Below are 27,494 nucleotides of genomic sequence, written 5' to 3'. Positions count from 1 at the left end.
TGTGTCTTTTAAACGATTTCTTCTTTCAGATGACGTCGAGGCTGGTGAATCCTTCGTGCTTGCTCTGACTTCATCCTCTGTTACCCTGTTGATAGCTCCTCCCGATTCCTCTGCATATGCAAACGTTTTCCTCGTCCTCAACGTAGAACTCAGCGATGGCTCAGTGGAATTTGTAAGAACATTCTTCAGAGAGTTCACAGAGGGGTTTCCCACCCAGACAATTTCACAAGAGTTTTCTGAACTTATGTCGAGCAGTAATTACTTACTCACGACCAGATGGACGTCTGCAGGAGGCACCTCTGTGTCAGCCGATTCTGATTTTTGGACACGTGAGTATGAATGAGTCGGAAGAACAGCAGATAAGAAGTTTACCGTTTGCACGTCTTGCTGTAAGAGCTAATCAAACTGTACTGTGGGCATTTGAAGCAAGATGAATGTGTGTGATTGGGAATGATTATTTCTGTGTGTATGGTCCATGAATGACATGAACTGTAGAGATGTGCCACCACATTTTATACCAATGTAAGTACAGATTGTATTCTCCTTTTGACAGCACTCTAGATGTGGGCTAGGGGAAAATTATTGCTTGGATTCGAATAGCAAAGGGATGAATCCTTGAAGTGCAGTGAGGCCAGTAATGATAATAACACACCATATCCATGTATAATGTTGTGCATATCACAAAAATTGATCTCTTTATCTATATACATGTATGCTTATTAAAAGAGGAAAAATATAGGAAGAAAGGAAAATTGACATAATGGAGAGGAGAGTAGATGAGGCGAGATAAGAGCGACAAAATTTGACATAAGGGACATAGCCTAATCCATGACAACTTAAAGAAGTATGTTTTCAAAAGACTTTTAAAATAGTGTATTGTATCAGACTGCTTGAGATGCTTTGGCAATTTGTTCCATAGCAATAGCTACAAATGTCTATGCCCTACCTAGCAAGCCAAACTGAACCACAATTATGTCTCTTGTTCCTTTTACAAGAAATGTGCTCTGATATAATTAGGAAAATCTTATTGACCTCATCATAAAAACAGATAAAAAAATTACTTAAGGCCAAGCAATGACCTCCCAGCATCTGCCAGTTTATAGGTAATGATTACTTTAACTAAATTCATTTCATGAGAGCCATTCCATGAAACTGTTTGATAATAAGCTAATTCTTGTCGATGATTTTCACTTTGAATCCTAACATATCTAGTACCTCCAAGTCCACGAAACTTGTTTGCAAGTGCAGCACGTGATTCTTCCGTGGTGGCGCTTAGCTGGTCCCAAGCAGACCCGTCCGACGGTCTTTCAGGTTATCGGCTTGTCTACTTCCCAGTCGGTGTCCGCGACAAGGCGGAGCGCCGAATAGTATCTACCGCCTCATCAGCCAATATTGAAAATCTACTCCCTGGAATTCCCTACACCTTCTCGTTAACGTCGCTAGTCGAGAGGGATGGCATGGAACTGGAAAGTATGGCTGCAGATACTACAGTCACCATTGGTGAGTTATCCCTGTGTATGTGAGCAGTGCAGGGGATAAGTTGCAAATTACTGCATGAGACTGACTATGTGTAGGGTACCAGTACTGTGCATCATGCAGCCATGATTATTGTAACTAGTACCAAAATCCCAGATTACTGTAGGAACCAACAATCAAGGAATCTAAACATTTGAGCTAGAATGCAAAATCTAAAAAAAAAACAAAACAAAAGAAAAAACAAAACAAAAACACAACAACAACATAAAAGCAGTTCATTGCTCATAGGGAAAAAGATAAATCAACATCATTTCAGACAGTGTAGCAATACTACCACTAATAACTACAATGTTCATAGCTGTTGTGGGTCAGTGACATGTCCTTAATTATCTTTGGATATCTATGTCTATGTTAAGACTACTTAAATATCGTACATTATTATACACTTTGTGTCTTTTTAAAGATTTAAATTCTTGACTTAATTGTGAGAAGAGTCACATTGTGTGTATATAGTGTGAGTATTTGTGATTTTCTGGTATGTATACACCAAACAGAAGAGATACATGTAGCTTGTAAATACAAGTCTTGTGTAAGACCCCTCATGCTCTTTCGCCATTAAATGCTGACATCTCAAATGTAATGAACTTGTGACATATGTTACAGGAAGCACTGATGGCCTGCCATATGTCCGTTACAAGACAAACAGCTCAGTGGACTTCATATGGACCCCATTGGCTTCTGCGGATTATTACAACACCTCTCTCCAGCTTGGTAGTGATCAGATCTTTGCTAAGAATGTAGCGCCTTCCGCTCGGCCTCGGCTCTCAGTGACTGGCCTGGAATCTGGTAGACAGTACACCTTCACCGTCACAACCTACCGCTTTGGGAGTATGAGCTCAAGGAATGTGTATGTGACAACCAGTAAGTTGTCAAGCTGCCTTGTAGTGAGAGATAAATGTGCGCTAGTGGGTGTGGCAACTATTAACCCTTAGATTTATGTGCCAATGAGTAAAATGTGCACCAATTTGACACACAAACCTATGAGCAGGTAGTAGAATGTGGCACAAAAGGGGTTAAAGAGGGTTGAGTGTATCACAGAACTGTTGTCTTTCATTTCAGTTTAATTCAAAGATTGGCGTGCAATGTAGAGACTAAAGCCATGTGGAAATACTGTTTTAGTAGGATGGGTCTTGACTTTCAATGTGAACATTATGTCACTGCCCATTATTCAAATTAAACCAGGACCAAAAAGAGCATAAAACAGTTTGTTATTTTTCCAACACCATGTGAAAGAAAAGCAATAAGCAAGCACGGTGATGTCAAAATTAATGTATTGGTCCTGGCCATATTTTCATAGGGGTTTTTTGGTAACTGCCATTTTTGTGTCTCTTTTTTATGCCTCCGCAACGAAGTGGCCGGAGGCATTATGTTTTCGGGTCGTCCGTCCGTCCGTCCGTCCGTCCGTACGTCCGTCCGTCCCGTTTTGTTTTTGTCGATATCTCAAGAACCGTGTGGTGGTTTTACATCAAACTTGGTATGAGGGTATATCCTAGGGGGATAATACTTTGTGTGGATTTTAGGGTCACAGGGTCAAAGGTCAAAGGTCACAGGTTATTTTGTGAAAAAAAAAATTGAAATTTCATGTTTTTCTCCATATCTCGCAAATGGTTCAAGGTGTCTTCATGGAACTTAGTATATATGCTTGTACTGATGGGCAGTGATTATCTAGGGAAGTTGGGGTCGTGGGTCAAAGGTCAGGGGGTCAAAGGTCAAGGTCAACTCCTCAAAATATCACTACTTTCCTTAGAATGCAATATGCCTGAAGGTTTTTTTTTTTTTAAACTTGATGTATGGCATGTATTACCCAATATATATTTTTGGGGAAGTTTCTTGCCAAAAGGTCAAAGGTCAAAGGTCAAAGGTCAAGTGAAAGTGCTAAATTGCGCTTTTTCCTCCATATCTCGAAAGTAACTCCAGGTATCATCATGAAACTTACATATTTATGCATGTTCAACCTAAAAGTGATTCTCTTTGGAACTGTGAGGTCAAAGGTCAAAGGCCAGGTTTAGATAATGCTATTTTCCCATTTGATACTGAAATTATACTTTTCCTCAATACCTTGAAAATTACTCAATGCATAAACTTATAAAAGGGTCAAAAGTCAAGTAAAAATCATCAGTTCCCCAAATACCTGCACTCTGACATTTTAATCATTCATCCAATTGAACCTAGTTCTAGGAAAGTGAACATTCAGCACATTTGTGTCAAACCTGTCCTTTTAATATTTTGCCAGTTGTGTGAAACTGTCATCACACATTGTCAAGACATTGTACTATAGACCTACACCATTGTATTAGGAGAACCATGCATTATGGCGGAGGCATATCAGTAGCCGTAGCGATATGTCTAGTTTTTAATGCCAGAAAATGTTTTCTTTTTCCTTCTAATCATAAGAAGATACAAGAGCACAGGAGATCAATGCTATGCAGAGATATTTTAAAGGGTTGTTTTTTGTTGTATTCATATGATCTACAAAAGCCCACCTTCCATATTCATTTAAAGACCATGCATGGAATTGGTCTTGTGAATGTTATTACACCTCTTTGTATCGTATTCATTTATCCATTATTATCATCATTTTGCTGTGTGAGATGGCTAAGAGCAGTATTTTCAAAGTGTATGTGTGATGTTTCACTTTAAATAGATCCAAATGAACCTGGTGAGATTGTTGTGCTGTCAACCACACCTACCACTGTCACTCTCGACTTATCTGAGCCGACTCTGCCGACTACATTCTCCGCCTATGAGATCTGGTACCAAAGGGAGGACTCGGGGCAGGAGACACTTTCTGGAACTGCTGCGAACTCAGCTGATACCTTCATTGTAGAGGATCTGTTCCCAGAAACAAATTATACTTTCTATGTACGAGCTGTTTCATCAAATACGCCGAGTCAAGCTGTGAGTGACGCCTCTACTGTTGATGGCAGCACAGGTCAGTCGACTATTTACTTTTATGCTACTTTAGACTGCCATCATCCATGGTGTTGGAGCATGGATGTGAAGTTGAAAATGCCAATACAATGCCCTACCTAAATAACACTAAATTTCCGTTACCTATAATGAATAATAGGGCATATTAGTTTTCCAGCATGATGTATTGTAAACAGATTTGATAGCAGTACTCCACATACAATGCTCACACAGAGTTAGTTGACAAAATCAATGAACACATGCGTGTTGATTAGGCTATTTTATTTTCTTGACCCTCAAAGGTTTTTGATATGTATTGGAAAGGAAAACCAAAAGTGAAAATGAGCACTATTCAAATAACTATTAAAGAGCACAGCAAAATAAACAAAGGGCACTTCATTGTAAAATACAGTTTACTCGTGAACTCCAGTGACCAGAAAAATTGAGAAAGTAGATGTTCTGATAGGCTAAGAAAGAATAAGCTGCTCTGTAAAAAAAAAAAAAAAAAAGGAAAATATGTCAGTGAATGTTTGAGGCATAATGCTGTAGAACAGCAGACTTTATTTCAACAAAGATTTTGCTCTTTACCATTATTTGGTAGCAGTTATTCCTTTTTATTGGGGGGGGGATCTTGTTTTGGCACTATACTTCTATCATTTTTGCTGCTTTTAGCTCACCTGAGCTATTGCGATTCCTCTTCATCTGGTGTGCGTATGTGTATTAACCTTTTAACATTCTCAAATTCTTCTTGAAAACCTCACAAACAATTTCACCAAACTTGGCAGGTAGCATATTTGGGGGGTTGTTATCACATTTTTTTTTTTCAAATTGGCACCATGTCCCACTGGGGGACCCACAGGGCCCATGCAAACCCCTCAAAATTAAGGGATCCTAAAAAGTTTTCTTTAGAACCAGAAGTGATAGAGGTACACAAGTTAATAGTATGATTTAGTACATTGATGACTGTAGTTTCAAGTTTGTTCATAGCGGAATGAGGGTGCCCCCTTTGGGACCCATGGGAGGGGGGTTGGAAGGGGTCCTAATGGGGGCCTAAATTGTACATTTTCATCTTCTTCTTGTAAACCCCATGGCCGATTTTCACCAAACATAGCAGGTAGCATGTCTATGGGATAGGATCTCACTGTGTTTAAATGGGCACCATGTCCCACATGGGGGGGGGGGGGGGGGGCCCTGGGGGTCCAAGCCCTCCAAAATTAAGGAATCTTAAAAAATTTTAAACTTCTCCAGAACCAGAAGTGATAGAGCTAAGTTAATACTATGAGGTAGTACATTGATGACTGTAGTTTCAAGTGGTTTCAAGGGGTGCCCCCTTGGGATTGACCCAAGGGAGTGGGATGAGAGGGGTCATAATGGGGACTTACAAGCGTAAATTTGACATATGTTCATATCGTTCTTGAAAACCCCTCTATGCCTAGGAGGGTAGGATCTCCATTTGATCAACTGGGAACTATGTTCCTCTTGCCCCCCCCCCCCCCCCCCACCGGGTCCCAAACCCCCCACCGGGTCCCAAACCCCTCCCCAAATTAAGAATATTTACAAATCTTCTTTTCTAAAACCAGTGGTGATAAAGCGAAGGTAATGCCAGGAGTAAGTAAAATGTGCATTGATGACTGTAGTTCATTGCAGATCCTGAGGTGCAAGCTTTTGCACAAACTCTCGTGTAAGGAGCTGTACTGTCCACACAACTTGCACACAGAATTTCCTGTGGTTGTGGATGCGCGTGGTCTGTATATCTTGAAATTATCAAATTACAAAGGAAACAAATACTTGATGTCAGTGTAATATATTTGCTGTCTGAAGGTGATACTTTTGTATGCCTTTGTATGACTCGAGATGGAGGGTACTTGATCTGCATTACAACAAAACAATTAATAAACAACAAAACAAGTAAATTAACCATCCAAATGATACTGACTGAAAAATTTTGTGCTTTGCTTTCCATTTCAATTCAATTCAATTCACTTTATTGATAATCATAAAAATGGAAATATATACAGAGTAAAATGTGTGGGGGAGTTCACAAAGAAAGCCAAAGGCTTGAGACAAGTGATCCCCTTTGCGAGAGTTGGATACATAAGAATATACATACAAATGCAGATTCAGAGTTACATTCAGATTACTTAATGACAGTTACAGATAACATAGACAAATAAGATGAAATAAAAGACATATGCTACTACATTACACAAATAAAACAAACAGACAGAACAAGACTAACAAAGATGGACTGATACAATTCAATAGGCATTTAAAAGATATTGTTTATATCTAGACTTAAAAGCACTTTGAGTGGATACATTCTTAAAAATTGAATCCAAGTCATTCCAAAACTTAGCACCGTTATGTAAAATAGAATTTTTTTGCTTTATGCTCAAGCGACAAAATGGCAACACGATGTTATTTTTATTTCGAATTTCAATGCTATGTGATGCACAATTCAGTGTAAAAGAACCATAAAAAATGTCAGGTAAAATTGCATTCGAGCATTTATACATAAAAAGACCAAGTTTTACTAAGACACTGTCAGACAGAGTGAGAGTATTCAATTTTTTGAAAAGTGGAGCGGTGTGGTCAAGAGAGTTGGCATTTGAACAAATTCGAATTGCTTTTTTCTGTAAAACTAATAAACGACACAAATTAGTTAAGCTGGTTCCAGACCATACAAGACTACAATAATCAATATGAGCCCAGTGAACAATTGCATAATTTCAGAACACTTTATTTTAAGTCCTGACCTCTGTTGTACCTATACAATTATCATCCATCTGGTTCTGCTCTCAAATAATTTTCCGTTTGTTTAAATTAGATGCTATTCCGGAAGATAGAATCTTTGTCGAGAGGGTCACAGCAACCACAATTACAGTCATTTACGCAACTGTTGATGAACCCGGATTCTTCGAGTACATCTACCCAGCAGGCACTCCAAGACCAACTGCAAGTGTACCTAAGCTTGCCACAGACCGATACATTGTGACAACTTTCGATAATCTCGTTTCTGGACGGCTGTACACAATTGATGTGGATGACTTTAGTAGCACTCTTGCCAGAACTGTCAATGTTCGCACAAGTAAGATTGATACTGTATTTGCATGCCATATTTTAAAGGGATGTTATAGTTTTGATTGAAATGGGCCGGGCTTCAGGTTTCCAACCTTTTGGCGAGATAGTGGGAATCCTTGTATGGAATATGAAAGAGCATACATTTCTAAAAGGAATTTAAAGTTTATTTGATAAAAATTGGTTTGGAAATAGCTGAGATATCTAAAAACAAAAAGATGTCAAAATAAAAGTTGGGACCCACCTTTTATTTTGATAGCTATCACTTTGTTCTACTTTGTTTTGTAATTAACATAATTACAATTATGTGTAATGTGTAAACGTTAATACAATTTACATATTTATATATTCAATTCTTTCATTAAAAATTTGGTATAGCTTTGATGTCTATATGTACTTTTGGAATTGTTGAGTGCAAAGTGCATTACTTCACTCACCCTTTCATTCATTCAGTCATTCAAACTAGACCAAGGACCATAGTCTAAAAACATCTACAAGCTTAAGAATGTATTGATAGTTTGACAAAAATCTGCCTAGTTGTCATTATGGATAGGACATTTATGCAAATGAATCATATTGGTGTTCAGAATAATGACTGAGCCAAAATTTGTGGGAAAGATTAACCCTTTGAGGATGGGCTGATTTTGCTACACCACGCATTTCCCAAAGACACTTTCCCGAGTGTTCTCGGGACTCGTCCTCAACGGGTTAAGTATAGATCAAAACATGTTGTAGAGAGTAAACCATTTTAGCTTCAATTCTCGTCACCAGATCTGTACATTGGTACTACAGTATAGTCTGTGCAATAATGTAGCTCACTCTAATAGAGTTCTAATTTAAACAGAAGAAACTTGGATGGTTAATGTGGAATGAAATTGCTATAATTGACGCATACTTTTACTCTACTGAAAGGTCCAAATGCACCAGTCGACATCAGTGGACAGACAACATCTACCACGCTGACAGTTACATGGAGTGCAGCAGTTGGTGATGTGGACTTCTATGAAGTAGAGTACTCCCCACCCGATGGAAGTACCCCTCAGCTGTCCAGAGTAGAGGCTACAGCCACACTGACCTTCACCATAGTCACACTGCTTCCAGGGAGGGAGTATGCAGTGTCCATCAGGACGGTCACAGGCCAAGATGGTGTAGCCAGCAGGAGCGAACCATTGGAGGGGACATTCCAGACAAGTATGTCTATCACTTTGTATTATTACCTCTGCCTAGGGAGGAGGTTGTATATGTTTTCATCAGCATGGGTTTGTTTGTTTGTCCTTGTGCAAATAACTCAAAAAGTTGCAAACGGTTTTGGATGAAACTTACAGGAAAGGTTGAGAATGACACAAGTAACAGATGATTAAGTTTTGGGAGTGTTCAGGGAATTTTTGTGGATTTTATGAAGGATTTTCAATATATTTCCAGGAGTTCAAGCTGCGCATTTTTGAGGTTTTCATGTCCTAGTTTCCGCTAGGGCGAGGTGCGCCACACAGCTGGAAGTTGATAACATAACAAAAGGCTTCTATATAGGGAAATTGGGCGACTTTCAGCATGCATACAACATGTGCTTACTGGTGGAAATCACTGATAAGGAAGAACAAGATTAGTGATGGAATTGATTAGATTAGGGTTAGGTTTAGGGTTACAGTTTGGGTTAGGGTTAGGATTAGGTTCAGGATTAGGATTAGGATTAGGGTTAGGGTTAGGGTCAGGGTCAGGGGAGGGTCCGGGGTAATTGCCCAGAGGGTATAATTGCCCTAGACCTGCAATGGTGTATTATTGAACAGCCAGTAACAACGGTAGCCTATGGGGAATTAATTGGCTTATATACTGTGAAACATGATATATTCGCGGCATGAAATTTTCGCAAACTGCCACTAGCATTCAATGCATATAGTATATAGACAACTTTCGCGTGCATTTTGATTTCGCGAATCTTGGCACTCGCAAAATTTGTTTTACGGTATTTTGTTCAATACATTCTCGTATTGCACAGTAGAAATTGAGCGGACAACGATATGCGTTTTTAGTGCGCTACTAAAGCATCGTATATAGATGACAATATCATTTGTCAATACAAGATATATGGTGTATGATATTTTGAAGTTCATGCTGTTGTATGATCGTGTATGTGTATCCCACAATGCAGTGCCTGCCTCTCCCGGTGAGATCATCATCCGTGAGATTGGAAACACGTCCATCGAGTATACCTTTGGGGAGGTTGCAGACACAAACACATACATCATTCAGTTAACAGGCGGACCTCTTCCCCAGGCGAAGGCACATACTTCAGCTGATATCATCGACACGTTCACTGGACTGATTCCTGGGCAGCTGTATACTATGACTCTCAGAGCTGATGGCATGGAGATATCGTCTCAGATGATCAGAACAGGTAGTTCACTGTGCTGTAGAGGACCCTGTCCTATTTCAACTTACAGTGTACACAAATTACTCCCAGTCATATCTGCAGTAATGAGATGTCATGGACAGGCATGGGGAATTACTGTCATGATTCCACAGTTGTAATTTGGTTTTATTGTAAGTTTTTTTTTTTTTTTTGGGGGGGGGGAGGGGTGGAGTGGGCAAAGGGGGTGTGTTATGTTACTAAACTTTGGAAATGTTCCTACAGAATATACACTGTAATGCTGCTTTTTGTAGTAGTCCTTAAAAGATGTTTCTATTTCCCCGTCTTACCAGGGTGTCTTTATACTGTTCCTGCCAGAATTTATGATTTTTTATTTATTCTTATTTATTCTGATTTATTTCTCTGGGGGGGGGGGGGGGGGGGGTATGGTTAGATAGATTGTTTCTTTTTTTCAATCTTATCCACCAAACTTACAGCTAAATTGCTTTAAAAAAAGAACACAAAAGAAACACATACAAGATTTTGTTGCCTTATAAAAAAATAGAGAGACAAAAAGACATTTGTCATCCTTTCTTTACTTGGGGGAGGGGGGAGGGATGGGAATCATTCAGCTTTTATCAAAACAAAAATCCTCTCCCTATAAATTTTGCTTCATGAATGAATGCGTGGCTACCTCTGTTGCTCTCTACGACAGAACCTGACCCACCGAGCAGTGTCACGGTTGTCTCCAAGACGTTCTCCTCCCTTACCGCATCATGGACAGCACCGGCTCCTCCCGCCGTCATCTTTGGCTATCAAGTCCGTATCAACCCTACGTCTGCGATCCAGCCAGAGCCATTCTCTATTACTTTGTTTGGCACAGGTCAGAAAGCCTTATTTGCATATGATGCAATGTTTGGTACCCTTAGGTAGCAAATGAAAATTCGCCAGTTCGTTGAATTATTATTATTATTTTTTTTTAGTGCTGTACCCTGGTTTGCCAGAAAATATGTGAAAATCATTTTTAGTATCATTATGCACAAAAATGTTTTTGTGTTTGAGATTATGCAACAGATGTATAGTTGTATCACCGGTCTCTTATGTAAGCACACACACAGCCAAAGAGTCTTGATGGCAGTCGACCGTTACTAATGAGCATATGTGACCCGCTACAATAAAAGGATCCGAAAGTTGGGGGAATACAATTTTCTCAAAATGGCATGACATTATTCCCCATACTCTTCTACCTTAACTTTATATGTAGCACAACTCATAAAAATACTTGGCTGCGGAAATATCGATGATCTTTTTAGTGCATGTCAAGTGGTTGAGGAATTCAGAGTTTCGAGAAAAACGCCTTCTAAGTTTTCCTTCCGACGCTATCATGATCAAGGGGAGATGAGACAGTTTTCATAGCTTGACAATAGAAGGCATGCTCCTAGCGACCACCACGATGTTCATACAAGCTTAGCGCCAGCTGTCAACGCACGACCGAGCAATAATCAGGATGCCACGCACTGACCAATAAGATTACTCCCTCGTTGCAATGGGCGGAGTCTAGCTGCGGCGCTAAATCCAAATCTTCGGACACGTTTTTGTTACGTTGAAAGTTGGAAAATCATAGCCCAGAAAAATGCTGATTTCTCGTCTTTCCTTTGATCATTTAATTAGCTTCGAAATTTCGGCAGATGATAGACAAAACATTAGACCACAAAATTATGCCTGAAACAGAAATCCGATTGTTTTGACCAATTTTGATGATGTGACTTCAAACTCGATTTTCTCGGGTCAACCGTCAGCGACTTTAGGATCCTTTTGTTGTAGCAGGTCATACACTTTGATGCAAGTATTCACTGACATGTGCCCGATGGGCGCTATTCGTAGGCCTCAAATGTACCTCATGTAAACCATAGCCTTTTATCGCCTCTCGCCACCTCACAATTTCTGCAGAATTTCTTCAGGACAAAATGAGAATAAATAAAGTTTATTAATGAAATTCTACCCATTTGTCCAAAATGCCTACCCGATCATACGGTGTAAAAATAACATGCACGAAAACTGTTTGTCCGCTTTGTATGTCAATTACAACTACTGTAGCTGTACTACTCCTACTCCTACTCCTACTACTACTACTACTTCTACTTCTACTACTTCTATTTCTACTGCTACTATTACTACTACACTACTACTACTGCTATTACTACTACTACTACTACTACTACTACTACTACTACTACTACTACTACTACTACTAAAATGTTGTGTACTACTACTACTACTTCTACTTCTACTATTACTGCTACTACTACTACTACTTCTACTACTCCAACTACTACTACTACTAATACTACTACTACTACTACGACTACTACTACTACTACTACGCTACTACTACCACTACTACTACTACTACTACTACTGATACTACTATTATTATGCTGCTGCTGCTACTACTACTACACTACTTCTGCTCGTACTACTTTTACTTCTGCTACTACAGCTGCTGTATAGTAAACTATTGTTATTAACTTTACCTCTACTACTCTATCCATCACAGAGATCTTGTCCTACGAGTTTGAGGATCTTCTTCCAGACGTGAATTACTCTGTGGAGGTCCGGAGCTTTGCTGCACCTGCAGGGGGTGGACAGATTTCCTTCGGCAGTGCTATCGGGGTTATTGACTCAACAGGTGTGGGGTGGATTCAGCTCACTTTCTTTCAAAAGAGCATTTTTTCTCTCTCTCTCAATCTCTCCAATAAAAAATAGTAGTAATTGTATCAAAGTATTACAGAGGAGAGCAGAATTAAGGGATTCCCATTTAAGGAAACAGAAGAGAAATGAAATTGCACAATTCTTCTTTTTTTTCATATGAACTTGAACAAACTTTTGATAATGCATGTGTTAAATAATGCTATCCTCATCTCAGAGCCATTCCCAGCTGACCGTCTTGTAGTGACCGACTTCAACGAGACTTCTGTCATGGTAACATGGAGGAAAGAAGAGGGCGTCGATTATTTCGCCCTGTTTCGTGAAGTGGGCAGAGTGAGTGGTGAAGACGTTGGTGGTCTGGTCTCGTCATCGTCGAGCATCAGCACCATCCTGTCATTCACGTACATCAATTTGGTGCCGGGGAGGAACTACGAGTTCAGAGTCAGAAGGAATGATGTGGACCAAACAGTCATTTCGACTACTTTCAGAACATGTGAGTTGAGACAAGATTACATGTAGATGTAGCAATTGATACAACTCTCCGGCTTAACTTTTTATCAGGATGGGCTTTTTTGGCTGTGGATGCTGCCCCCCTGGAAATCTGCGTCATCAGTGGGGCAGTCACAATATTTGGCCCATACGACACATGCATTGTAATTTTCAAGATATTGTCTTGAAATATCAATTTCTTATCTTAATCAATGAATTTATAAGCAAATTCAGCTCAAGATCTTCTGTTAGCCTGTTAAACACCAATTAAAAGCATTAAGAGTCTACTTTATGGTTTGTATATTTGTTTTACATATTCAACAATTGTACATTATAAAAACTTCCAAAGGTAATTTCAATTTTTATATATTTTATTGTTTTTGGATTTTGTTTAGGTGTATTTCTTCAATTTTGACAGTTTTTTAAAAATATTTTTTCATTGGAAATTGTCACTGACCACTTTCTTACCATAATTAGCGTAAAATTAGATAAATCAATCGAACTGGATTTTTTTTAGTTTTGTGACAGAGCATTGAAATGTACATGAAATCACAAAGTCGTGCCCATGTGAGGTGACATGCAGTACAAAAATGGGCGTGGCTTTGTAATAGTATGCGTGAATGTCTCATATTTGTTCTCAAAAGTTGTGCGAGACTTGAAAAAAAAAAAATTAAACCTCTTGACAAGGTCTTGCCAATGACTGTGTGAAATGTTGATGCCCCCCTCCCCACCCCCCCCCACCAACCGCCCTTGCAAAATGGTGAGTTAATAAAAGATAGAGAAGTTGCCCGGAAGCATGCGTATAACATTCATGATTGTGCAAATGGGTAGATATGTTTGGAGCAAATGGTTTGTAGTAACTGTGAAATACACACAAACACACACACACACACACACATGCACGACAATCAACAATATTGTCTTTCAAAGCATACGGTGAATAAAGACTACCATTGATATGCATGTTATTGTTGTTTCAGTGCCCACTGCACCATTAGCCATTTCAGCTGATCCACTGAATGCAGAGGTTATTGAACTCTCCTGGGTGGCTGCACTGAATGATTTTGAGCGCTACGAGATCACCTACTTTGAGACAAGTTCTTCTGGCGTCGCCGATGCCAGCAGTGTGGTGGTTGTACTGGGAGATGTCCTCACTTACCAGGTAGATGGCCTCACGGCTGACACTGAGTACACCTTGGAAGTCAGAACCGTCAGCGGCAGTGGGGAGTCCGAGCAGAAGAGTGCTCCACGATCCACCACAGCAACTACAGGTAGCATGAACAAGAGTATTTAACTCCTTCTCTGCTAGGATCCTTGGACTGTATGTACAACACTATTGGCTTTTCTGTGCCAATTGCTACTCACAGGAGAGACAGGGCTATTCAAAGTCATGAAATTCTTCCATTGAGTCGTTTGTATTGCAATTGATTGACAAATTGCCCTACAATGTGCATCAACGTAAATGATGACATAATAAAAGATACTAAGTGAAGTTTGCCAGCAAGCATGCTTAACACTTATAAATGTGTAAGTGAGTGAGTATACACAGTACTGGCTGCATGCTATAAGGATTTGAACCAACACTGGCTGTTGGGTGGAAGTTTGGTGGTGTAGTGGATAAGATGCCTGTCCAGAGATGAAGATGTTGTTGGTTCAAATCCCGCCTGAGTTTGTATGCATGTAATTTCTTTTGTCATGGCTACATCTAAAACACTGATCACATGACTACATGTATAAAACATGAATTTGTCAATTCATTATCGTAGCAATGACAAGCAGATGGTGTTTTTTTTTCATCCCATTTGCAGCATGAGAATCACTAATGATTGTATAAAATGAATATATATATTTCTATATATATATATATATATAATATTTATGTAAATATGTATATATATGTATATATATATATATATATATTTTTTTTTTTTTTTGTACAGCAAAAGCTAAAATTTGCATCTGAAGATTAGAGAAGGAAACTAAAGAAAGAGAATGTCCTGCCTGTAATTAGTTCATGAAAACATATTATATAGATTTAGTATTTTTAATCACTCTCATCCAACCAATGGCTAATGGGAATTATAATGAGGAGAGAAACTTGTTGAACAAGATCATACATGTAAGAAATGCCACTAAAAAATGAGTTCACAATTAGTTTTCATTGTGTCTCTCAATCAAAGAGGCATTCAACATACCTTGAAATGCACCCAACATGTTTGGATGTAATAGTGCTCAAATAGAAGCTCACATTGTATGATTATGATTCTCATGCATCTCTTTCTCTGTGCCGTAGGTCCAATCATCATGGAAGTCCAATTTGCTCTTGAGAATATCATCGTAATCAGGGTCAGGCTCACTGGTGCTTTTGACGGGTTTGGCTACAGCTACCGCCAGCTTCCTGCGGGTTCAGCATCTGCTTCTAATATTCCAGTACCAGATAGTGATTTGATCACCATACCCAACCTCGTGCCAGGAGCCCTATATGAAATCACTCTATCAACGCGGAACGGCTTAGTGTACACAGTGGCTGGAAGTATTGAAGTCAGGACTAGTAAGTTTAAAGTCATGAAGTCATGTCTGCATACTTCTCAAAACAAGACCCATTGTTCAGATCCTTTTGATATGCAGGTTTACATGGTTTTTCAGTTCCTTAACCCGTTGAGGACAAGTCCCGAGTATACTCGGTCAAGTGTCTATGGGAATTGCGTGTTGTAGCAAAAGCAGCCTGTCCTCAACGGGTTAAGATGTGCAATAGTATGAATATTTTCCAATAGCTTTTGGGATGATAACAATGACTAATTTTAAATGTATCAAATTTATTCAAGGATTATCAGGAGTGACTGACATTGTACATCCTAATTGAATGTCTTAATCATAAATGATACATTGATTTGTAATTAAATGATTATGGTTGTCCATACATCCCTTAACTAGGCTGTTAATGTTCAAAGCAAATCCTTCAGACTGTTTTGATTCAAAAGTTGAAGTCGAATTCATTAATCATTATCTTTGCTGCAAATACCATAGATATGCATGACCATTGACATCATGTCATTATTTGTATGTATTTATTATTTGATGAGTTGGGTTTGTAACAAAGGCAGTATTTCAAGTAAAAGTTTAACATTCACTGTATTGCAGCTGCTCAAAAAGCATCCATCAAGATTTTAAGTAATATGGTATACATGCACTATTTGAAAGACATTTATGGTACAGACAATAGGCAAAACCTAAAGAAGGACATGGTCGGAGTTAAATCCAGACAATTTCTGTGTGCACTCAATATCCAAAATATTGTTTGTATTAAGGATTATGTAACCTTGTCAATCTTAATTGTTACAGCACTCATTTGAATGGTATGTTGTGGAATGGAAGTAAAATGTTCATTGACTAATGTATGGTTAATGTACCATCAGTTGTTCGTCTAAAGTCAAGGTGAATTCTCAGAGGAACCATTTATGGTGGTCCCGTATAATTTTTTTTTTTTTTTGGTATTAGTTTTTGTTCAAATTTTGTGTGCTGTTGCTTTTTATACAATGCAGAATTGTTGCTTTTCTGACCATGTTACATTGTACATCTGATTTCCATATGAACTTAAATCATGATACAATTTGCAACATCCTCATGTTTACAGGCCCTTCTGCCCCGACTGAGGTTTCTGTTACCAACGTTGAGGCTACATCCCTTCTGGTTCAGTGGACTGGTCCCTCTGCAGAAGATGTGGAGTTTGCAAGTTTCCAACTCACCTATGAACCTGATGATGGTGCTGTTGACTCACCATTGACTCTTGATACAACAGTCAGATCTGTAGCCCTGACTGGGCTTGAGCCTGCCACTGAATATACCATCACCATGATAACTGTGTCTGGAGAGGGTAGAAATGAGGAGCTTAGCTCAGAATCCACCCAAACAGTTACTACAGGTATGTTTTAGTCAAAGTCACAATTAAAACTTTGATATTTGTAATGAGGAAGGAAAACTAAACTTTTCTGACTTGGTGTTGAACATTTATATGATCTCTGTACAATATATCAACCTATGGAAATTCCAGCTGTCAACTCTATAGCCTTCATCAGTGCACTGACCCGTCTTCATCTTGATCACACGATGGTCGATAAGTGGGTCGTAGACTAGTCACCCTGATCACATGATGGTTGATAAGTGGGTCGTAGACAAGTCACCCTGATCACATGATGGTCGATAAGTGGGTCGTAGTCGTAGACTAGTCACCGCGATCACATGATGGTCAATAAGTGGGTCATAGACTAGTCACCTTGATCACATGAATGTCGATATAAAGTGGGTCATAGACTTTAAGAAAATTGTAGACCCCCTTCCCCCTTCCCCTCATTTATTTAGAGAAAGTTAGTAGGTTCTGATGTAAATTACTTCTTTGGACTCCCCTTTGGAAATATTGAGGTTCTGTGTACAGATCGAGCCACAACCTTTAGTAGGTGCATGTGGTGCTTGAAAATGTATATATTTGCCTCCATTGCTTTATTTGGGCTTCAGTAATTGTTCCCACTGTAATTTTTTCTTTAAAGCTGCTGGCACACCTGGAGGCATCAATGTTAAGGAAGTCACCAACACATCGATCCGAATCACCATCAATCAGGTGCAAGGTGTGTCTACTTACATACCATCAATCACTCCTAACGAGGGAACATCAATGGTCCTCGGTCAGCGGGAATTCTTGTTTGAGGGTCTAGAACCCGGCCAGCTGTACACTTTTGAGGTCACGTGGCCTGGGCAGTCAGGAACACCACCGGGTGGTCAGCAGTACACAGGTATGTTCTTGTTCCTTCTGTCTTCTCGGAAGATGTACATATGTGTAGAGGTAGATACAAAATTATTGCTGTGAATTATGCAAGAGTCAAAATGGCATGTGGCGAACAGGGTTCTAGGAACAGTACCCCCTGGAAAACCACCCTCCGGATAACTACCACCCGGATAATTACCCCCCAGGACAATTCCCCCCTAGGGCAACTACCCCCCGGACAACTACCCTCCAAGGGCAATTACCCTCCAGGGTAATTACCCCCTAGGACAACTACCCCCCGGACAACTACCCTCCAAGGGCAATCACCCCCCAGGGCAATTCCCCCTTAGGAAAACTACCCCCTGGATAACTACCCCTCGGATAACTACCCCTGGATAACTACCCCCTCGGATAACTACCCCCTGGATAACTACCACCCGGATAACTACCCCCTGGATAACTACCCCCCGGAGAACTACCCCCTGGATAACTACCCCCCGGAGAACTACCCCCTGGGTAACTACCCCCGGAGAACTACCCCCTGGGTAACTACCCCCAGGATAACTACCCCCCGGATAACTACCCCCCGGATAACTACCCCCCGGATAATTACCCCTCGAATAATTACCCCCCGGATAATTACCCCCCGGATAATCACCCCCCCCCCCCCCCCCCCCCGGATAATTACCCTCCGGATAACTACCCCCCTCCGATAATTACCACCAGGATAATTATCCCCAGGTTAATTACCCCCTCCTCCGATAACTAGACCCCAGATAACTTCCACCCGATAACTACACCCTCCGATAACTTCCCGAGGATGATTACCCCGGATAAGCAAGCCTACAACTCCCCCTCCCCTATAACTATCAAGACGAAAATTACCCCAGGACAGTGCACCACGCCAATTACCCCCTGGGTAACTACCTCCCGGGTCATTGCCCCCCCCCCCATCTTACCTTTAATAAAAAGAATATCATTACTACAGGAAACGAAGTTCTTTGTATTATTTGCCAGGAATCACGGAGATGCCATACTGATACATCATTTTATGAAAACAACATCTTAAAGATTTACGATTTGTATCGTTTGCACTTAGGACAATTTATGTAAAAGCTTAATTTCTCCCTCTGTATTTTGACTCTATGTTCATAAAAAACGAAGCTGTCCCTTCATATCCTACCCGGTAATCCAGTAAATGTCAATGCCTTTAACCAAACTATTTTCGCTAAATCTGTATTTTCTTTTACTGTTCCGAAATTTCGGATTTCTCTTGATAGTATAGTATAAAAGAAGTTTTAAGTTTGAATGCCTTTACCATTGAACTAAAGACATTTTGAAGAAATGTTACACTTCAGAATGAGTTAAACTTTTTGCAATATTTTTTAACCACAATTGTCTATCGTTTACCACAACTCCATGTAACACTTCTTTATTTTGAGGAGCTTATATCTCATGCCTCACGTGCCCTGGTTTTGACCCATCATCTTCCTCTTCCCTCTCGCTTTTCTCTGTCCACTGTGAAGGTAGTCTACTCCTGTCATTCATAACTCACCTTTCCTCTTTCTCTCATTACAAGGGATTTATCTCGTGTGTGTTCATGTGCAGTGCACTCCCGTTAAAACGAAATGCTCAGGACCGGCAGTTTTTTTTTTTTTCGTTTTAACGAAATTTCGTTGTAACCGAACAAATATAATATGCAATGTACAACGAAAAGAAGGAAACCACGCATAAAAAAATTTTGTTTGTTGAATCCTCATCATACGCTGGAAAGCTATGTGAAATGGGAGAATACCTTTTTAATTTCGTTTAAATATTACATTTTAAAAAGAGCATAAAGTTGTTTGTGTTGTCACACATGTGTAGAAAATGACGGTGTAGGATTTGGTTACAGTTCGCTATTCCAAAGGTTCTTTTCTTACTAAAGTACGTTACTCCGAAGACTCCTTATTCCGAAGTTTCGCCATTCCCGGGATTCCGATGGTTTGTTTATGTGAAGGTTCGCATTTCCGCAGAATCATCATTCCGAAAGTTCATAATCTAGATCAAAATAATATATTGTTCATTTTCCGAAGGTTCGTTGATCTGAAAATGAAATGAGGTTCGTCATTCTGAAGGTTTATAAATCAAAAAAAAAAAAAGAAAAAGGTTCACTAGTCAGAAAGTCCGTTGTTCCGAAGGCTTTTTCATCCGAAAATGAAATAAGGTTCGTTATTCCGAAGAAATTTTGTTAATGAAAAAAAAGATGAGAAAGGTTAGTTATTTCGAAGATTTATTTATCTTAAGACGATTATAAAGATTGCAATTCTTAAGTTTTGTTAGTGTACTCTCCTTTTTCCACCATGGATTAACGATACTTTCTGTAATGTTCCGATTAACGAACGTTTTGAATTCCTATCATTTTCGGACTAACGAACCGTATAAGAATAAGAATAAGGACCATATTTTATTATCGAATTAACGAACCTTTGGAATAACGCCAAAATGTGCTTAATAACAAACCCTCTTTCATTTCCGAACTAACGGACATTTAGTTGTATCAGAATCTGTGTGTTTTGTATTAAAGGACTTCGGAACAATGAAACAAACCTTATCTGAATTCAAATTATTTTATTACAACAACGCAAGTTCCCCTCGGAAACTGTGCGTGATACACGGAGTGAACATTTAATGATGCGTTCGCTCATGCAGAGACGCTTTAATAATGCTTGTTCCGCTACGCATTTTCCAATGCGATCCGCATTTCGTTATAACGGAGCGCATTTCTTTTGTTTTTCTTTGTCAGTGGCGCTCAGAAAAGACTTCGTGATAACGAAAATTTTGTTATAACCGTCTTCGTTATAAGCGAATTTTGTACCATAGACTTTAATGGCGATAATTTTGGGACCAGAAGTTTTGCTTCGTTATAACGAAATTTCGTTATAACCGTGTTCGTTGTAACGGGAGTGCACTGTATCTTTATTTGTGTACTTCGTCTCTGTCTTAATTTGCTTTCTTTGCATTGTTTCATCAATTTTGTAACTATTTTACTGTTATACCGTTAACGCTCATTTCAGAATTGCCCTACTGCATTATTGGGCATATTAACAACTAGTATATCAAGGATGTGGGAAGAGATTGTCACCTCCTTGGTATGATCACTGCAGAACATTACCTCCCTTGACAATTACTCCTTATTAAAATTAGGCTCCAAACAATCACCCCTCTTACAATAACTCTCCCCCAGAAAATTACGTCTCTCATTGTTATTTTCGAACACATTAGCTATTTGAATTGAAAAAAAACCCAACATTTTTTCATATCGTCTGGTTTTGGTCGAGACCTAACTTCAGGTTTTAAACATCTTTTGGGTGAGATGAGTGGAAACCCCTTACGAAATATTAAAGAGCATGTTATTCCAAGAAGGATTCAATTTTTTGAGAAAAAAAAAATACTCTTGAAATGGCCGGGATAAAACAGAGCAGCCCTATAATGTAAAAAGGATTCTGTCAACTACAACTCTCCCTAGATCTATTCAAAAAGAGGGTGCAGGACAAAAGACTTCGTTAACAACTAGGGGTGTTTTGTAAAAAAAAAAAAAAAAATACCGTTAAACTCGTAATATTTTACTCTTTCTAATGAGACTAACTTATATTTGAACTGGATTTCCTCTTAAAGTGTCGAGAACATTTAATTTGAAAACTAGCACAATTCTACTTGTATGTAAAACAAGCTGTAATTTTACTCTCATGACAGATTAGGGCACCTTTTGATAAAAGTTGCCAGTTATGACATCTTGTTAGTATCTAATAATTTCAATAAAACCATGGGTTCTGCTTGATTGATAAGCTCGAGTCACTGACTTGTTACCATGGACCTGCTTTGATCGACCTACAACGATTGGTAATTGTGTGGAACTGACAGCTTGTCAGGACTGATAACTTTCATAAAACCGTGCCCGGATCCTATCAGAAATTATGGCTTTATATCGAAGAGTCCCTCGCTAATGTTAAGGGAATATGAATTGCTGTGAAATCAACTCTCCTTTTCTTATGTTTATCGTCTATCATGTTTTCTTATGTTTATCGTCTATCTATCACGGTAGAAAATAAATGACAAGCCAAAAGAGTGATGACAGTGTAAGAGAAAGGTGCATCTTCTGATATGGTGTTATGAACTTATGGAAAATATACGACGGGTGGTAACTTTCGGGGGGCGGGGAGGGAGGGTTGTCCAGTAGGTAAGTATCAGGAGGGGGCGGGGGGGGGGGGGGGGTTCGGGGTATTGTTAATGGGGGGGGGGGTAGTAATCCGGGTGGTAGTTATCCTGGGGGTAGTTATCCGGGGAGTAATTATCCGGGTGGTAGTTATCCTGGGGGTAGTTATCCGGGGGGTAGTTATCCGGGGGGTAGTTATCCGGGGGGTAGTTATCCGGGGGGTAGTTCTCCGGGGGGTAGTTACCCAGGGGGTAGTTCTCCGGGGGGTAGTTATCCAGGGGGTAGTTATCCGGGGGGTAGTTATCCAGGGGGTAGTTATCCGGGTGGTAGTTATCTGGGGGGTAGTTATCCGGGGGGTAGTCATCCAGGGGGTAGTTACCCAGGGGGTAGTTATCCGGGGGGTAGATGTCCTAGGGGTAATTGCCCTTGGGGGTAGTTGCCCTAGGAGGGTAGATGACCGGGTGGTAGTTTTCCTAGGGGGTAATGGCCCTGGAGGGTGATTGCCCTGGGAGGGTAGTTGTCCGGGGGGTAGTTGCCCTAAGGGGGAATAGACCTGGGGGGTAATTATCCGGGTGGTAGTTATCCGGAGGGTAGTTGCCCAGGGGGTAAGTGCCCGGATACGGGCGAACAGTGGCCTCATATGCATCCAAAGCCAAATGCTGTTTTTTCCCCCGTGCAGTTTTGTGGCATTGCTTAAATTAATCCAGCTGAGTCAGTTGCAAGATGAAATATCAAATAAGTTGAAGGATGTTGAAAATTAAGTTCCTTTTACTCGAAATACATGAGAAATTCATAGTTATACTACAAATTTGTTTTTTACCAGATCTTTTGCAAGGTTGTGCTGTAAATCTCATGAATGCAACCTGCATTTCAATATGTCCACATGTCCACCACACAGTCCTTGTTTTCTGGAATTTGGAAATTAATGGCTCCACAGGCAGTGTGAGAAGTTACTCCTCTTATGAAGCTAAAAAGCAGTTATTGCCTGTTGTACTGTCTGTTGTTGTGCCATGATGTACATGTATTTGAGTGATATTCATAGTTAAAGTGATTATAGTGTCATGACTGTGGTTGCATTTTTCTACGGTGTCTGCATGCGTAATGCTCTGATTTTAATTATAGAATTAGGTAGTTTTGAGAGATTGAAAAGACTGGTTATTCTTTAAAGAGCATTTTGTAACAGCACTTCTACAATTGTGCCAAGCATTTTTCCTTAGATTTTTGCTTCAGGAATAATGACTTCTTTGCATGCGTGGTAGTTGAATTTGCCTAAAATCATGCATGTACTGTATCCTCCCTTTGTCTCCACAGTGCCTAATCCCCCAGAGGACCTGACGATCACACGCACGGCAGCCTTTGAATTGGACCTGATGTGGAGCCCGCCCTCTATTGGAGGATATGACTCGTTCATCTTAAGCTACAATCAGATCGGCTTTGAGGAAACCACGGAAGTGCCTGTCGCAAGCAGCGATCCCCAAGTTTTTACTCTGACTGACCTTATGCCAAGGACATCTTACCAATTGTCTGTGGTGACAGTTCGCGGCACTTCTGTCAGTGGCCCTGTGGAGACTTCCGGCACCACCGGTATGTTGAAAGACAGATAGGGGTGGAGGCTCCATCCCCCCTTCCCCCCCCCCCCCCCCCCACACACACACACACACATGAACACAGATACATAAGCACACTTTTGACTCTTACACTAAAATACATAATTTGTAGGTCACTACCCCAGGACTTCCGAGGGTTCCGCCCAAGATTCTTCCAATCAAAGGGGATGGAAAAAAGAGCGTCGACTTTTGACTAAAAGTTAAGAAAGGAATTAGATAAGAAAAGGGATAGGAAACAAATTTGTTGTTGACTGCCAAACATGGGACACAATGTGCTAATCAGAAATAGTGAGAAAACAAACAGAGAGAGAGAGAGAGAGAGAGAGAAAGGGAAACGATTTGAGGTGCTACAAGCTGCATATGCAGGGGAACTTAAGTATTATATAGCTGTATGTGTCAACTGTACAGATCTTTGCATATATTGCTGAAGTTGAAATGAGTGAAAGGTTAAAAAAACAACAACAATAGCTTCTTCTCTTGATGAATATGACAAATTGAACATTACCCTAACCTCTGACTGCCATTTGAAAATTAGAAATTATGGTACGAACAGCAGAAAGATTTCCTGCATTTGTATCACATGCCAGTTCAATTGTGTCTCTTGATCTATAAAAACATATATATATATAAACACACAATATCAATATTTATTATATACATAGTGTGTGTGTCATTGTCTATGCATTACCTGGTCAAACAAGAGATTATGACTCACAGGCTCATCAGCCATGTGTTGAATTGTTTCGTGGAGTCATCAGACAAAAGATACATGACATTTGTTCGTTTCTTTTTTCTTCTTCCAAGGCCGGGCTCCAGAGGGATTCCCGGCACTCACCAATCGCACAACCAGCACCATCTCTATCAGCTGGGGTGTGTCAACAGAGCCCGAGTCAACGGGATACCTCTTACGGATTGGGCCTGTCGGTGGTAGCACCCCTACTATTCTGTCGCAACCCCTAAGTACAAGCAGCTATGACTTTGTCAACCTGGCCTCTGGCACGACTTATCTTATTACGCTGGAAATAGCTGGCCTCGGAACATCAGAAGACTTGGAAGTCACCACCCGTAAGTCAGCACAAAGTCAAGTTAAAATCACACCAATACTTCCACCATGATATACTCACACATACAAGATTTGCAAAGTTGTGATTAGTAATTCCTTTTATGTTAGAAGAAGTAGGGTTTTTATTATATTGCCGAATATGAGCTGTTTTTGTCATTATTAAAGAATATTTTTGATACCATGATTCATGATAGTGTATTGATGGTATCATGTTATTCATAGACACCAGTATAATACCAGTATAACATCAGTATGATTGCGGTCCTTAAGAAGTGTCAGTGATCTTTTTTCTAACTGTAAAGCCTGGTTTCAGCATACAATATTAACATAAATATTTTTGTCTTCGCTGTCTTGCTGTAGTTCCACAGGCACCAGGCATGATCCAAATACTGGACACCACCCAGACGAGAATCTCATTTGTGTGGGGTGCTGCAGGAGGCAACTTTGACTACTATGCCGTCTACCTTTACCCGCAAGGAGCAGTTCGGACTCTACTGCAGCAGGTTCCACGAGGGGAGGATCTGTCCATCTCCAGAAATTATCTGTCTCCAGGCACTACATACAACATTCAAATTCATACTGTTGCAGATGAAACATTTAGTGCTGTCAGTGAAACAACTGCTTCCACAGGTAAGGGATGTACTGAAGTGATGCTGTTTTCATCTGTATGATGGATATTGACATTACAAAGCTGTTTGTTTGAGTCTCCTCATGTTAGTGAAGGCACAATTTTTTGTTCATTCAGCCATATTTAGACCACCAGGACATAACAGCATAATCAAAGCAAATTATCAAAAAGTTGAAAAGGACAAGCCCAAAACCCTGCATGTATATTATGTGGAATATTCATATTCTGAGAACATTTTAAATCACTGTGAGTTCTTCAGTTTGTCGAGGTGGTTCTTTGGGACGTTACTTTCACACACACACACACACACACACACACACACACACACACACACACACTCACACACACACACACACACACACACACACACACACACACACACACACACACACACTAAGTCCGCCACCACCACCGCCACTATGAATATTCAAGCAGGCAAGTTCTTTCACACACACAAACTTCTACTCGTTTCTTTCTCCAGATATCAAAGAAGAAAAGTTGTAGATATGCTTTCATCATCTTGAGCATATTAGAATTTTTTGCAAGATTTAAGTAATTTTTTGATCTGATGTGGTCATAAACTGAATAATCTATTGACATGTGTTTATCTAAGCACAGACATTAAGTGAATACATCAAATATCTTTAGAAACTACTTTAGCAATTTGTAGATTTCAGTTTTCAGCAAGGGATGTTAACTGAAGCATAATATGCTTGTCTTTATATTCTTCTCTCTCTGATTTGCATCCGTGCCATTATGTGATTTATGGTTGAAGATGCGGTAGAGATGCTACATTTCATATTGCTGAAAATTTAACCTCTGAAACGTAAGATCAAAAATTGTACTCTTAACACCAAGTCTCATGATCATTATCCTCAGTATAATCTATAGACCAAGTACTCATCTTTAACAATTCAAAGAACATTTTGAAATTTGATGTTTCTTGCTATCTTATGATATTAATGAATCTCTTGCATAGATATGATAGCAACAAAGATCTATTAAGTGTGCAAGGGGAGACAAAGGGTGCGTTTATAAGATTTTTTTTTTTTCTGGCAGTGTTTTGAAACACTGATTCTGGCCAAACAGTGTTTCTCGCAAGAAAAATATCTTACAAACGCTAGCCATAACTTGAAACAGTGTTTTGAAACACTGTTTTGAAATGCACAAAATAGTACGTTTCAAAACAGTGTTTCTCTACAAACAGTGTTTTGAAAATCTTTTAAACGCAACAGTGATCTCAAACACTGTTTAAATGACGTCACAATACCTTGCTGAGGAACAAACTGCGGAGAATGAGCTGCGCAATGGCACAGTCTGAGCAAGAGCCCCAACATGCTCAGGGAAAAAATCTTATAAACACTGTCCTGACAAAACCATGTTTCAAATCAGTGTTCCGAATCAGTGTTTCAAAACAGTGATTCTCGGCACGCAAAATCTTATAAACGCGGCCAAAGATCATCATGAATGCAAAGGTGACAAACATTCTGATGTACATCACAAAGAAGTTACGTAGGATTATATAACTTTTTGACCTGTCAGTAGGATCATTCCATCATATATGTGTTTAAATGTTTTGTTTTATTTTAACTTCTCCTCAACAGATGTATGAGAATCAATCAAGCTCAGTGATAAGATCATTTAATGACATTGGCATTCCATTGTCTTCAAAGAGAATATCATCTGAGCAACAACCTGAAACAATAGCAACTGTGAGAAAAATTGAATTGGCCATTTGAAAGTCAGGACAGCAAGGTAATCAGTCTCAACTTTTGAGCAAATGGAAATATGTGAAAGTAGTAAATGGAGATACATTTTTTTTTCTTTTTTTTCAGTGTGATTGAGTTATTCTTAATATGATTAGGTGACATCATTCCATGGTTGTCTCATTAAAAATCAAAACACAGATCAGGAGACAATCACCTTCACAAAGCTCAGCGACACTCAGTTGTCCCTGACGTGGGCGATTGCACCGAATACGACAAATTACCTCCTCCAGTATACCCCATCAGACGGCACACCCGTCTCCCCCGTGGCAACTTTGCAGAACAGCCTCATCCTGAGCGATCTCACACCTGGGCAGATCTACGAATTTGTGCTCTTCTTGGGCACACCAGAAACGAGCCTCTTCGAAACTGCAGCTGCCACTTATGTTCTTGGTGAGATCTCTTTCTGG

At 39.8% G+C, this 27,494-nt stretch overlaps 1 protein-coding gene across 1 annotated transcript in view; it reads left to right on the top strand.

Moving 5' to 3' along the window:
• The window catches only part of LOC139708111 (uncharacterized), a 162,910-nt gene that overhangs the window by 13,044 nt on the left and 122,372 nt on the right, over positions 1–27,494 (top strand). Inside the window, exons 10-26 of the mRNA XM_071620089.1 lie at positions 30–329; positions 1,213–1,500; positions 2,140–2,397; positions 4,181–4,468; positions 7,274–7,534; positions 8,437–8,715; positions 9,671–9,778; positions 12,426–12,557; positions 12,795–13,070; positions 14,047–14,337; positions 15,360–15,617; positions 16,701–16,988; positions 17,611–17,853; positions 23,332–23,604; positions 24,432–24,692; positions 25,051–25,320; positions 27,226–27,477. Coding sequence (XP_071476190.1) covers positions 30–329; positions 1,213–1,500; positions 2,140–2,397; positions 4,181–4,468; positions 7,274–7,534; positions 8,437–8,715; positions 9,671–9,778; positions 12,426–12,557; positions 12,795–13,070; positions 14,047–14,337; positions 15,360–15,617; positions 16,701–16,988; positions 17,611–17,853; positions 23,332–23,604; positions 24,432–24,692; positions 25,051–25,320; positions 27,226–27,477 — 4,326 coding nt within the window. The remainder of the gene's footprint in view (positions 1–29; positions 330–1,212; positions 1,501–2,139; positions 2,398–4,180; positions 4,469–7,273; positions 7,535–8,436; positions 8,716–9,670; positions 9,779–12,425; positions 12,558–12,794; positions 13,071–14,046; positions 14,338–15,359; positions 15,618–16,700; positions 16,989–17,610; positions 17,854–23,331; positions 23,605–24,431; positions 24,693–25,050; positions 25,321–27,225; positions 27,478–27,494) is intronic.

Source organism: Diadema antillarum, unplaced genomic scaffold (genome assembly GCF_040938485.1).
Source record: "Diadema antillarum isolate AM-2024a unplaced genomic scaffold, OU_Dant_1.0 seq00001302_RagTag, whole genome shotgun sequence".
Classification (NCBI taxonomy): Eukaryota; Metazoa; Echinodermata; class Echinoidea; order Diadematoida; family Diadematidae; genus Diadema; species Diadema antillarum.
This window is presented reverse-complemented; position numbering and strand designations above follow the sequence as displayed.